The sequence below is a fragment of the Psittacula echo genome, assembly GCF_963264785.1.
Source record: "Psittacula echo genome assembly, chromosome: 2".
Classification (NCBI taxonomy): domain Eukaryota; kingdom Metazoa; phylum Chordata; class Aves; order Psittaciformes; family Psittacidae; genus Psittacula; species Psittacula echo.
This window is the reverse complement of record NC_137737.1, coordinates 59231259-59245834: the sequence shown is the minus strand read 5'-3', so window position 1 is coordinate 59245834 and position 14576 is coordinate 59231259. Positions and strand designations below refer to the sequence as shown.

General features: G+C 41.8%; 1 protein-coding gene across 2 annotated transcripts in view; it reads left to right on the top strand.

Moving 5' to 3' along the window:
• Positions 1–425: 425 nt before the first annotated feature.
• The window catches only part of MYL3 (myosin light chain 3), a gene marked incomplete at both ends in the record, with an annotated part of 32490 nt that continues 18339 nt past the window's right edge, over positions 426–14576 (top strand). For both annotated transcript variants that reach the window (XM_080639530.1, XM_080639529.1), the window contains one exon: positions 426–548. In XM_080639530.1, coding sequence (XP_080495656.1) covers positions 426–548 — 123 coding nt within the window. The remainder of the gene's footprint in view (positions 549–14576) is intronic.

Here is a 14576-nt window from a genome sequence, read left to right as displayed (position 1 = left end):
GAAGGTAATTGTTGGCACAGCCGTGGGGACGACAAAACCCATCAATGGGACCTGAGCCATAACCCAACCTCCTGCCTCGTACATGTACACGCATGCACACACAACCAGAAATTTTTGACCCAGTGCCAGCCTCAGCCCTAAAACCCCCAAACTTTCTTTCCATTTAAGTGTCAATTTATAACAATACCATATCTCATAGCTCTAAAATAGCCGAGTAAATGTCTTGTCCTTTTATAGCTGTGGCCCTATTGTAATCACTGGCATGTGACAGGTCTGAGAGTGACATAATGTATGACTTCAAGAGACTGGACAGGGATAAAGACCTGTGTGCACTGGAGATTTATCCTGCAGCAGCCATCTCTTTCCTGTCTCTGTCTGTCTGTCTCCTTCTCTCCCTTTCCAAAACAGCTCACCAGCAAACCAACATGGCTCCAAAGAAGCCCGAACCTAAGAAGGCAGAACCTAAGAAGGAAGAACCCAAACCAGCACCTAAACCAGCAGAACCAGAACCCCCCAAAGAAGCTGAATTTAACCCAGCTTCTATCAAAGTATGTATCTTTTAACCTGGCATGGGAGGAAGCAGGCTGGTGGGGCTTGGGTTGGTGGTGGTTTTGGCAGTGGTGTATTCAGTGCTGTGAGGTGACATTCTCCAAAAGCAGCTCTTGGTTTTGAGCAGAATGTAAGCAGCAAAGGCAGTTGCTACAGGTGAAGTAAGAGTTGGAGCAAAGTATTGGGGGATCAGCTAAATAGAGACACTCAAAGTGAATCTTATTTTATCTGAGGGTGTTCAGACCTATTCATTCCATCTTATCCCCAAAGTAGCACATTTTATTGCATGCAAGCTTCACTGACCTCAGTGGGAAGCTTATTGCTCCTCTGCTGGCAACAGTGCAGGTAGATGCCAGGAAGATTTGACTATATTTGAGGCTGACCACTGACTAACCAATGGCCAAGGCTAGATTGTAAGCTTGGAGTGGGCTTGGAGCAGGCTTGGAGCATGGGTTGAATTACTTTCTCTCTGCCTGGAATGCATCATTTTGGTAGATATCACCAGTCCGAAACTTCCTTAAAGTAAGCCAGTGACACCTCCTGAGGTTTTCCAGAAAAGCTCAACTGAATGGCAAAGGAACTGTGTGCTTATGTGTGTGTATCTTGGAAGGCAGAGAGAAACTTGGAAAAAAATCCAGCTTTCCTGACTGAACTGCTGCTTTCAGGTTCTGCACCAAGGATTCCTTCAAAGGGCATAGCCTTCTCCTTCTCCTTTAGAGAAGTCTCTGCTGGAAAGAGTTGTTGCTGATCTCAGCAGGATTTGCTGGTCTTCCTCAAATATGTAAGGAAAAGGCTGTTTTCAGGGCCATTTCAGAAACAGGTTTTGAGAGAATTTGGGAGAATTTGAGCATACTCTAATCCTGAGCTGCCTAACTGGCATCAAATTGCCCTTTCAGTGAACAACCCCATTGACAGGGAACTACCAATGTCTAGGAAACACTCAAGGTTTTAAAACTGTGAAGTAGGTAATTCCACTGAAATGGTGCTGGAGATCTTTCGCTTTCAAATGCTTTTTTCCATGGAAATTTACTCTTCAGTAGATATCTGAGAGTGACCTTTACTTTGAAAAACATTTGCTTCAGGAAATGATAAGAAGAAAGAAATTTTATAGTCCTATGAAAATGACCATGAAATGGACTATTCAAGAGTGACCTCTTTACTTACAAAAATGCAGTAAGCAAATAAAGATCTGACAATGACTAGTTCCCCTTTGATCTTCCTGCACAACACACATACACAAGGAATGTTAGAAATCCCCACAAGAATCTTTAGGGAGAGCTTTCCCATATTGTTAGCACAGTAAATACCCCATGATGGATGAACACTGCAAGATGTAGCTGGATATCTTTGCAAGGCATTGTGCTTTGGAAATTGGGAAAAGGCATTGACCTTGGGGAAAAAAAGAGGAGCTTTGCAGCATCTCCTAGTTTGTTTTTCTTATGGGGATTTGAACCAGACAATGGCTGGGTGTAGATCAGCATTATTTTGTTGATTAAAGCAACCAGATTCTTCAGATTCTTTCCTGTTTCTTAAAAGAAACTGAGTAATCAATAGGGGAGTCCTGGCTATTGTCTGTGTTTATGGTGAGCCATAGGATGTGAAACAAGACTAGATAATGCCAAATAGGAAAATGGACAGAACTCCACTGCCATCCATGGCACCAGCTCCTCAGAGCTGAGGTGAGGGATGAGTGTCTCTGGGACTCTCTCTTGTTAGGTCAGAAAGTGATTTCCTCCTCAGGAAAACATAGGAACTATGTGAGAAAGGGAGTAAGTTACCCTGTCCGTTCAGTGTGCTGCCTGAGTACACCACAGCGAGTCTCATGGGTGGCTTGTAAATCATGGGCTGCTGAAGCCATTTGCTTCTTTCACATGGGAGTGACTCCTTCAGCTGGGGATTTCTACCAAAGGAAGCACTGAAAGTGGAGGATTTTCTGCCTTGAATCATAAAGACCTTGCAAATCTTTCAGTTCAAATGCTAGAGAAAAAAAAGCAATCATTTGTAACTATATCAAGAAGAACTCAAATTACAAGGGATTTGGTTTTGGGCTAATTTTTCAAGTAATGCCAACAGAGTTAGTGCCATAGTCTGAGAACTTCCACCGTGACCTTGAGCAAGTGGTACGTGGTGGGATCCAGCTCTCTGTACTTAACATTCCTGCACTGTAAAAGGAGGAGGGGGAAATTGCAATAACTTCTCTTCCAGGGCACAGATGGCTTCAGCCAGGATACCATGACATTGTGGTAATATTCATCTGGGATAGTGTGACATTGTGGTATGAAGGGCAGCTAAGTCCAGTAGAAACATGAGTTATAATTAAAAATAATAATTTAAAAAATCCCAAACTGGTACTGCTCAAAAAATAGACTCTCCTCTTTGTAGTCAACACAATATCAGGATCATCAAATACATTTCCATCCAAGAAGGATTTGAAACCAATTAATATCTGCATTTTTATTTTAAACTTACTCTGCACACGTATTCATGCAAATTCTTACATTTTTGCTCCAGCCCAATTTGCAATTATGGACTTTTATCATGTTTTAAATTGCCAAAAAATATATTTTGGGTTCCTTAAAAACAAATAAATCAATTCAATATCCCATTTTAACATCTCTTCATCTTTGCAAAGAATATTCCATTATCTACTATATACAAAATTGGACCAGGGAAAGCATTGGTAGATGCATAGTTTGGGTCCCATAGCAAGGGGGAATGACATTCTCTAGAGAAGTCTGAGAAGTTTTCTTGGGAATTTTTCAATTAAATGTTTTTCATCAAGAATGCTTTTGTCAAAGTGAAGCTATTTGTGCACAGGGCTGGGTCTGGCAGTATACTGCTTCTTGCTACATAAACTAGTTGTGATGGAGCTCAGGCCATCTGGTGTAGATCAGAATACCTCTGTAGGTCACTCTACAACATTAAAAAAAAAAAAAAAAAAAAAAGCTTTAATGAGTTTTGAAATTCTCCAAGCATCCGATTTCTACATTCCAGGATAAAATTGGTTCTTGATTTTAGGCCAACGACAATCTGTAGTTAAAAAAAAATCTGAGGAAAATAACCTTGTATCAAAACAAAGTGTTAAAAATTATCAAAATGCACCTTTTGATGGGAATGTCTCAAATTATCGATATTTATTCTCAGACTTTATTGCACAAGTTTGAATTTGGAATTTTTAAATTTTTTAAAGTCTCAAGACTAAAATATTTTTGTGGTAGAGAAAAACACTTCTTGTTTCAATTTTTCTGGTATGTCTGCTGTCATGATAACGGTTTAAGAGCCTTATTTTACACTCCAGAATAATTTTAGATTTTTCCATTGTCTTTCTCTAGCTGCTTCATGGTCTCAGGGTGTATTTGTCTTCTATTGGGATGTCATTCATAGTGGCTTTAATCTGAGATACATCCCCTTAAGTAAATGCAGTTTTATACTAAAGTTTTAATTCACATATACGTTCCCATGGGATTTGATCCAATACTCAAAAATTTTCAAAGTAGATTGTGTGCAATTGAATATTGTTTGCAACTCATAGAAAAGAGTTATGGGTTGGTGTTTTTTTCGGTTTGTTTGCTTTTCTATAAGACTTTGTCTGAGTCCATGAGGAAGTCTTTAAGAAACTGTTTCTCTGGAATGGGCCCTGAACCTCATTACTTTGGGAAATAGATTGTCTTGAAGAGATTTTGTAGCAAGAAGATTGTATTTTCCATATTTCTAGTTCATTCCCATTTGAATGCTGTCTTGTAGCAGGTGGACACATTTTGCCAGAAATATATTCTGCTCTCCTGAAAGCCATTAAGGCTGATGGAAAACAGGATGAATCTTCCATTGTTATGGACACAGAAAGTGTGACTGGGTATCTAACCTTAACCACTGAAAAAAATAACCGCTGACCTTAAACAAATCACCTATAATCAACTCTAGAGAGTTTTATCCCTTGCAGCTGTGCTAAACACCTATATGAGGATGGATTGAATCACCCTTCGGAGATGCTGATCTGTTGATAAAGAGAGTTGAGAGAGGTATTTGGGTGCCAATTTCAGCAGCTAAAGTTAGCTGAGATGACGTCTGCTCAAAGTCCAGTGAGTACTGGGTACAAAAAAGATAGCTGGCATATGTGAGGACCTGGAAAGGACACAGTTTACCATAGAGAGTTATCCTTAATAACCACATTTTCCCGTGCTGTCACTTGATATGCTTATTGTAGCAGCATGCAGTAGTACAGGTGCTTGGGGAAAAAACAGTCATCATTTATTTTTGTGGAGTACTGCGGTCTTAAAGCCATGTGAAAACTGTTCTCCATGAAAAGTCCCAGGCTTCTGAGCATCTGCAGGCACAGTAAAAAATAGAAGCTTCTTCCCTTTTTTTTCTTCTTCACCTGGGATGGGAGCAGCCACAAGGGAAATACACAGGCTTCGTTCAGCACCAGTAAACATGAGATCCTGCCAATGTGTCTGTCCAGCTCCCAAGCACCGATTATGCCGCACTGTGACGGCAGACATGCAAGGGTACATGTCCGAGCCTCCACTGCAGTGTGAAGCAGGCTGAGCAATAATCGGAAGGAAGCTTGAAGTCTGAGGGAAGAGACGCAAACATCTCTTGGGGGAGATGGATTGACTTTCATTGGGAAAAATCCCATTTCAACATCAAATGCCTTGCTCGGTTGTATTGTCAGAGCAGTTTTTGATGCTTTGCTGAAGAATTTATTCTGGGCTGAAGTGACTGAAATGATTATTTCATGGTGAGCTTGGATGTGGGAGAAATGTGTATGAGTTAATAGTGAATATATGTGTGAGAAGGCCTTTGGGGAATGAAAAAACAGGAGTCACTTTGTGGATAGAAAGGATTTTGTTTGTGAGGTAAACATGTTGAGAGGTTTTGAGCATACCTTTGGAGAATGAAGCATATTTTGCATGTGTTAGAGAGGAATTTAGCTAGGTCCCTGACTTCTGTAAGAAGAGATGGAGTATGAGTACGGGTGAAGGGTTTTGTCTGCAAAAAAGCTTCTTTGTGAATAAGAAAGCTAAGGTGTTTGCCCACTTGAGGGAGATTTTGAATGTGCAAAAGAAATATTTTACCTGACTGTGTGAGGGAACCAGCTTATGAGCTCATGGGCACACATCTCTTCTGGCGTGAGAGGCAGATAACCTCATAGCTGGCTGGCGATAGGAGTGTGAGGTCCTGTGCAGTGTAGACCTGTGGGGATCATTCTACAACACGGCATTTTCTTGCTAGGAAAAGCCATTTTCTGGGCCAAGGTTAGGATATCCCAGCACAAACATGATTTGAATCTCAACATACTGAAGAAACCCTTACCTCTGGTACAGAGACACCAGGAGCAGGTGTCTTCAATGCCATTCACCAATCTGTTTCACCTCCTCTTTACACCAGGAAAGCACAGCTATATCAACAGTGCATGAGATCGATGGTGGTACAGAGCTGTCCCTAAGACACCCACACAGGGCAGTACAGTACTCAGTGTGGGGACTATTTCTGGGGGTCTTTGAGTAGATGATATCCTGGCACATACTAAAGGCATCCAGCTACTAAAGGGCTTGTCTGGTTCCAAGAAAGCCTGCCTGGATATCTCGTGCAGTGTACGCATGTCATATCGAGGCTACAAGAAGCTATCATGTTATATTTTAGTAAGAGGTGGGGGGATGGAGATCTTTGCCTACTTTGAAACCTGTCAGGATGTTAGATCTCATTGAGAATTTGGTCCATGTTGTTTCCTTGAGAATGACATAGGGCGCTGCTGCACATACATATGCCTAAGCCTGCAAGATCAGGCATGAGGACAACTGAAGGTGGCCACCATAAGCTTTCAACCTCCGAACACCTTCTCATCTTTCTCAGTCCAACCTACTTTTTCCCTTGGTTTCATTCCTTCCAGGTGCTACATGTTTCCATTGTCATCACCATTATTATTGGCCTACATTGCATCTCAGTTAAAATACTTTTAGAGAGCAACTTCCCTCCTGTGCTCACATACTTGAAGGTTTCTGCAGTGGGCAGACACTTGCCAGGCTATATCTAGCTCCTGCTGTACCCCTTTCTCTTTCAGTGGTTTCTTTCTGAGCCTTTCAGGCACAGAGAAATTTGAGTAGTGATCCTTGAGGAGGCCCCAGGCAAAAATAACTGAAATTTAGTGAAGACAAGAGACACTATTGCAAGCTGTGAGAGTCAGTAGGAAATCTTTCCTTTTGAGTTTTATGGGATTTGTTCCTGACTCACCATCCTAGCGATGGATCAATGCTTTGGCATGGTATGAGAACTTTTGCAAGCTTATTGTGATTTATTTTCAATTTAGCAAGTGGTGAATGCCTCTGAGGTATCTGCTCAAAAACTGCATAGAGCTGGTAAATTATCTTCAAGTGCATAGAGACAACTCCCTTTTCAGCGTAATAATGGTACAAGCTCCTGTGTGACATCAGATGCCACCTATTTTAAATAACAGATACATTTCTTAAAATGGGATTAATAAATTTGAATGTTGAAAAAGTCCAGTCTGGCTTCTATGAAGCTTATCTGCTTAGATGAGATGTCTATCTCAGCTGGTTATAGTGAAGAAGAAGGAGCTCCACCCTGAAAATTTTGGCTGAACAAGTTCAAATTACTATCTCAAGCACAAGGTCTTAGTAAACAATTCAGATAAGTACAGAGAGTCACCGGAGGTTTGGATTGTATTATTCCAAAGTTTCCACAACTACTTAACGTGTCACCCATTTCCCTCTTGCACTAGAAAGATATTCAGCCAAAGTGCCCTGATACCCTTGTGACAGGCACAGAAGAACCAGAGAAAAATTAAAGAGGAGAAATTCCACTCAAACCCCAGATAACCAGAGCCCTTTGCCTTGCTCAGCCTACACTATACAGAGGATAAGTGAAGAAGGCCATAGGCTCCTAGATGATCTATTACCATTTCATGCCACTGAGTGTGATGAGTACTTGTTTTACGGACCTTAAGTCTGTTTAATTATCTAATCTGACATCCTATACGCAGATTTTGACTCAGATGAGCTCTGCTTGAGCCTAAAGATTCCGGTTAGGAAAAAGCATTTTGGGCCTACTGACAAACAAAGAAATGAAGATCAAAAGTGGGATTCTCCTGATGTATTTCAGGTATCTACAAGTTAGATATTCAACGTTGAGATATTCTCTTCAAGCTCTTATAAATCACAGCTGAACACAGGCACTGTTAGAAGTTTATTCATTTCACCAGAGGAAGGCGAGCATCTAAGGTAGATGAAATAAAGCAGTGGTAGAGAAGAGGGCCCATTGAAGTATAAGCATATGCAAGCCATGATCTGGATGCAGTGAAGAGCCCTGGCAGCTCATTTTTGTGCCCCAGCTGATGTGAATTGCAAATACTTGGTGCTCACCAGTAGAGTACTGCCAGAGCTGGACCGTGCCTGGAAGCAAGCCAATAAAAACCTGTCTGGTTTGTACACTGCTGTATAGCACTGCTTTGGTAGAAATTCGCTGCTTTGGATTTCTACCATTCTGTAACTTTTCCACAGTATAGACATTGGCTGCTGAAAGTCAGCATTTCTGCCTAAGACCCTATTCTAAAAGAAATTATGGACCTACTCCAAAACCCTGGCTCTGGGCTGACCACGGAGGAGAACAGATCGGCAGGACCCTAAACATGAGAAATCACTGCCATCTTTGAAATAAAGTCCTGCATCTTTCCCATCTGTCATGTCCACAAACCTGAAGGGAATCCAAATTCAGTAGCCTGTGGTCCTTTCTATGAAATACATGACCTGTGGATTTCAGGTCATGCCAGTCAACAATTGCTTTGCATGAGATCTGAGGAAACATTCTCCTCCTTGAGGGATTCCCCTCCAAATTCACAACAGCTAAAGTCCATGGCATAGCACTTTCCCTTTATAAATGGTGCTTTCTCACACACTCTCTTGCCCCCCTGCATAGCAGGGAGTGCAGAGGTCTGATGTCATACACACAGCACACACATAAGTGTGCACTGTGAGGAAAAGCTAGAGGATGCTGTCAGGTCTGTCTTCCCTCTCCAAAGCCTCCCTGCCTAGCAGAGGCTGTTATATGCAGCTACCACAGGTATTTTCTCAGGAGCTAGTTGCTGAGACATGCTGCCTTGCACATAAAAATCATGGCCAAGCTTATAATGGGGTCAATGCCCCATTAACAATTTGCTTCAGTGCTTCTGAGTGGACCCCAAAGATAAGCATAATTAAAATGCCATGTGGCCATAGCTTGTTTCTAAAGGAAGAGCTGCTCTTTTTCTCTCTTCGTTATTTATCACGCTTCATGTCAGTCTGTAAGCACAGCATACTCCCAGGCAGGCTGGGGCTGCTTTTAAGAGCAGAAAGAGCACCTTTCTCCCTCCTGCCCATCGCTTCAGAGACGCTGGCCTCAGATTGACATGAGTTTAGCAGCTTGCTTAACAGAAATTAATCAGTGCCTGAGAGTGTAAGGGGTATTTCAGCATTAGGATAAATCCTATAGCCTTGATCCAGGGAAACGTTTCATCAGAAGAGGGGATGTGAGATGTCTCAAGTCCCTGGGGCTGTAGCATCCCCGGAAGAGATGATCCCCAAGACAGATGCGGGCCAGGATGCAGAGCAGCGAAGAAATAGTAAGATGTTGAGCAAGCATGCATTAAAACACAGCAAAAGGGTTTCTTTGTGGTATATTCCACTCATTCTTAGGGCCAAACCCGAGTAGCACTGGAAAGCGAAAGAGCTTTCCAGACGAATTTTCTGGGCCAATGAAAGTCTGGCTATCTTTGTATATCTCTCTTGTTCACAGAGCTGGGTGACATTTCTCGTAAAAATACTTTTCAAGGAGACTTGAAAACTGCAATATGGTGGTACCAGAATGTTTTGCAAATACACACAGATTTTGCAAGGACTTTAAAAATAAAATAAATCTAAAAGGATCAAGAAAATTACCAGTTTCACCTTTTTTTAGTCAATTCCCTGTTTAGATTTCTTTTCTTTCTTTTGATCTGAAGCAGCTATTAATTTTGGAGGGTTCTTTCATTCTTACATAAAAAAATACCCAGAATTTTGTAATGGTTGAAACTACTTCAGTTTGGGCAAAAAAGAACATTTTGACCAATCTGGAACAATTTTTCTCTTTCATTTCCAACTAAAACTGTCATCAAGTAGAACACAAAACCCCAAAATGTTTTCTTTCTTAATCAAAATTACTGTTTCCCTTAAAATTTGGAAATTGCTCAGTGGCACCTTAAAAGATGTAGTAGTGTGATTTAAAAAAAAATTCTTTTTTTCTTTTTTTTGCTAGTCTCTTCCATGTCTTTGTTAAGCATCTGCCAAAAAAATAACTTTTCTGCAATATCTGATATCTGTGGCACAGAGATGTAGAGATGTACAAAATTAAACCTGTAAACAGCTCAGATTGGTCTGAGGGACGTAGAGATTAAAACCTATGAAGTTTCATAAATTCTATTTATTTGAAATATCTCAGAGTTTCAGCCTTACTGAATCCTCAGGCCTTGCAGCATTTAAAGCAAAATGTGCAGCTTTCTGAGTTTGTATCTGGGTTGCTGAGAGGAAGGAGCACAGTGTGATATTTTGAACACGCTTTTCCTTAGTCTTTCATGTAAAGGAGGTGATTTCTGTAGAGGGTCTTAAACACCATTAACTTTATTTTCCTAACACAGGAGAAAAGCCTGTGGCACTGGGTAAACCTTGCCCAAGGGTAGCCCATATTTATTGAGTCATTTGAAATCATTATAGTAAGATGAAGATTTTCTGCAAGCATGTCTAGGGTTGGGGTTTTGGGGGTTTTGGGGGTTTTGTTGGTTGGTTGGTTGGTGTTTTTTTTTCCCTTACATGTCCCCTTGTAATCCTGCATGTTTCATATCTTTATCTGTCTCACCTTAAAAATTATACATTCCTTGTCTCTATAATATTTACTAGCACTGCTTTTCACTTCTGTGTGAAGCATGCAAACTGATCAAATTGTGCAAAGCAAAGAGCTGTGCAAAAGCAAATAGTTGGTTCGAAAAGGTTTGCACTGCTCTCAGCAGGGTGATTTCAGCGCAGTTATTGTTTTCCTGGTTCATTTTCTCTTTTCAGTCGCTATCTCAGACAAACTAGGACACAAGAGTTTGTTTATTTCTGCTATTCCACCAAATTAACTTTGCAGCTTTTTGAAAAGGGGGTGGAGGAAATATATGAGAGAATCACAAATAACCCTTTTTTTTAGAGTTTGTGGGGTTTTCACATGGCTCTACAGCAGGTCCTGACCTAGAAAGCCCTTACAGCAATTCATCCTACCACAGAAATTTATCTTTTGAAATCTCAGCCAACATGTTTATCTGCTTCTCCAGCACGTGGTATGGATGTGGCCTCTGTAGGTTTGTTTGCATGTCTACACTCAAAAAAGGTTTGCATAATGTAGGTTTACTTTGATTTATAGATGGGTAGGTCAGCAGGACATCAGTGCTGAGATCTTATGCTATGGATGTGTGTACGAGAGATGGGAAGCAAGTGAGAGCTGCCTGATTCACAACCTTACCATTGTCCCTCCAGCCCGTGCCTCCCAACCTTGCATTTTCCTTTCCCTCTCTCTCCAATCTGCCCCTTGATGAGCAGCGAGTTATTAAAAGCGCACTCTGGATATGGAGCAACTCTGTAATAAGATCTGCATTTCTCACATAGCTGCTAAACCTCAATCAATATGGTTTTAATCACCATTTGTGTAACGTGCAATAACTATTAAATTTAAATTAAATGCACAGCTCAGAGCATGCAGAAGGCTCTGGCCAAAGTGCTAACTTTTCCCAAGTTGCTGGAAGGCTGAACTGTAGAGACAGAGTATTTATTCCTCTAGTAAACCAGTTAAATCTTAACTTGGAAAAGGTGAAAAAATGTTGAGAGTAGCTATAGGAGGAATGGGGGTGGAAAGGAACAGTGGCTCTTAATAGAAACAGAAACATCGAGTTTCCCCTAACTTTTGCAAAGATGTTAGTGTTTGGGCAGAGGTGCCAGGATGGAAAAAGTTGTTAGCAGGTGTTCCCCGTGGAGAGTGGAGCTACACAGGTTGTGAGTTGGATGGTGACATGACTCAGAGCCAGATGATGATGTGCTGCTTTCTCTCATGGTCCTGCACCCCATCTTTTTCCAGGGGCAGGTTGCTTACCAAATTGTCACCAAGTCTTTGATGTGCTGGCCAAGGGCAATGCGTCTCCATAGGAAGTGGACTCACAAGTGAAAGAGTCCTTCAGCTTTGCTGTGCAAGCCCTGATGGTGACCTTGGGAGCAGTCATCTTGGGTAAAGACCTATCTCTGCACTTATATGTTCCAGAAGCAAAGTGGGGACAGTGATAATTATAGATCTGGATAGGCTTTCATGAAGGATTTTGATGTGTTAGAAGAGTAGGACTGATATAAATACTTAGAAACTGCTATAGAGCAGTTCTCCTTGGCAGCAGGAAAAGGCAGAGTGTATCTGCAGTGATTTTCAGGCAGAGGTGTGTGGTGGGTACCTGCTCTGGTCTGGGTAAAAGTAGGGTAACCGGTTAGCTCTGTACCAAGACCAGGAGTATGGGAATTCCTCCTGCTGCCTCTCTATCCACAAGGCTCCAGCTGATGAGACCTGCCTACCTTGTTGCATAGGCTCTGGGACTTTGGGTCTGAATCATCCCTATCTCTCCTAAAACTACAGTAGCTCTGAATGATCTCAAAGTACAGAGCTTTCTGATGTTAGACTAGTATTGAGCTCCTCCACCTCCATCTTCCTTCCTCCCTCAGTCCAGGGACCGACCTGTTTGCTTAGACTTAGTTGTAAGGTTTCCAAGTGGCAAAAGTATTGGTTAAAGGCCAGGTATTACTAAAACCAGCAACAAAAAAGCAATGTCAAAATATATTTCCCAACAATATTATATATGTATACCTATAAAATAATCATCTGCTAGCCAGTGTAAAGAAGTGGAAAGAAATATGGGAAAGGAAATTGATGTAATATTAGTAGAGAGGCAATGCCAACATAATCTCCAGAATGTTGGGTGGTTTTTTCCCTCCTAAGCAAATTTCCTTCTTGAGTTTAATTTCATGTCTCATTATCTCATTGCATGCATCTCAGATGTCATTGTTCCCTCCCCTGTCCTATCTGCAATCTGAATTCTAAAAAAGCAGACAGGCAGAGAGAGACTCACCTAAATATAAACTAAGATCATCCTGCTATGCTCAGGGTATACAGTCAGCTTGCAGCCCAGCTTTCTTTGATGAAATAGCTGCTTCCCAGAATCCTGGCCATAGCCAGGGAGCTGTGTGTTACTGCCACTAATAACAAGGATCAGGAAAGCTTTAGGAGCTTTTACACATGAATGCTGTCCACGTCACAGACTGATTCCCACCAAGGGGTCAGTCAGCACAGCCCTCTCCAGTCATGCATACACCCATGCTGGTTTATCCCAATACTTGCATCCTACATTTCCACAGATCTGTGCCCTAAATCCAAAAGATTCTGGTCTCTAAATTTAAAAGGTTTTAAAAAAGGGTGGATTTATACCAGTCCTTTTTACACCATCATCTCTCACTTCTGGTTTCCCTAGCTACCTTGGGGATTGATATGTGAATGTGGTAGTCAGTGTGAGTTGTGCGTACAGTATATATCAAGAAGTTCTTCTCTGTGAAGCGATGCGGTGAGACACTGGCACAGGTTGCCCAGAGAAGCTGTGGCTGCCCCATCCTTGGCAGTGTTCAAGGCCAGGTTGGATGGGGCTTTGAGCAACGTGGTCTAGTGGAAGGTGTTTGAACTAGATGATCTTCAAGGTGCCTTCCAATCCAAACCATTCTGATTCTATGTATATATATAAACGTAGAAAAAAAAATGTATAGAAATATATACGATATGCATGTGTGCATAGGCATGTATGTAGGAAAGAAATGAGTGTGAATTTATGCATATTCATATGTACCTATGAATCAGTACACATGTATATACATGCATATATATAGATGAGCAAACACTGACCCCCATGCACACTCCTATGAGGTTTTTCTTTATCCAAATGCCTGGTGCATGTGTAACCACACATCATACCCATGCATGGTGCCTGGATGGTCAACCTAGGGTCCAGTGCCTCCTTTTCAGCCCTCTAATAGGTGTGGGACAGACAAACCTGCAGCCTGCCCCACTGGGATTGTGCCGGAAAGGGAGGTGGCACTAAGCCTGCAACCCAGACGGAGCCTACCCACCCTTCAGCCTGCGAAAGCCACTCTGCTCCAGCAAACCGAAGCATCCAAAGCCCAGAATAGAAACAGTGACAATCCATCGATTGTATTTTCTGGGAAGCAGCGGAACATTGCAGCCACTGAGCAGACGTGACAGAACAATCTACTGTAAGAGGTCTGCCTCTGTGAATGATCTTCAGAAAACAAACCAGACTGTAAGCCACCCAACCTTAAAAAAACAGTAATGGGGAGCAGGGAAATAAAATAAGGCATCATGGAAAACCCCACTATGGTTAAGAGCTGCCTGACAATAGCTTTTGAGTGCTGGAGGGGGGAGGGGGGAAGAAGGATGAAAAAAAAGAAGAAAAAAAAAGAAGAAAAAATATAATGTTCCTAAGGAAAATAGCTCAAACTTTTCACTGTTTGTGGTTAGTACTGACTACTAGGTAACAGTCACTGGCTGGCAATGGTAGAAATAATTCTCTCCCTTTCATTTAATGGTTGCAAAAGAGCACACCCACCCCCCCCCCCAAATGCACCCCCCTTCTGCCCAGAAATTAAATGTCATCAAATACCATGCTGCTTGGTGACAGCTCTTTATAAACACAGAGACTGAATCTGCCTACAACATCCTTGCACACGACAGCAGGATCTGGCTGTATTGAGCACAAAAGGGCCTTGGGGACCAAGGCTGTGGGACATGCACAGTGCTTGTGGGCCTCGGAAGTTTCAGTGTCACCTGGCAGGCTCTGCTGAAAAGCCTGAAGAAAACCGTCACAGGTCAGAGCACTTGTTAGTATGATCAGGATTTGGACACTGACACCATTATAAGAGGATTGAAAA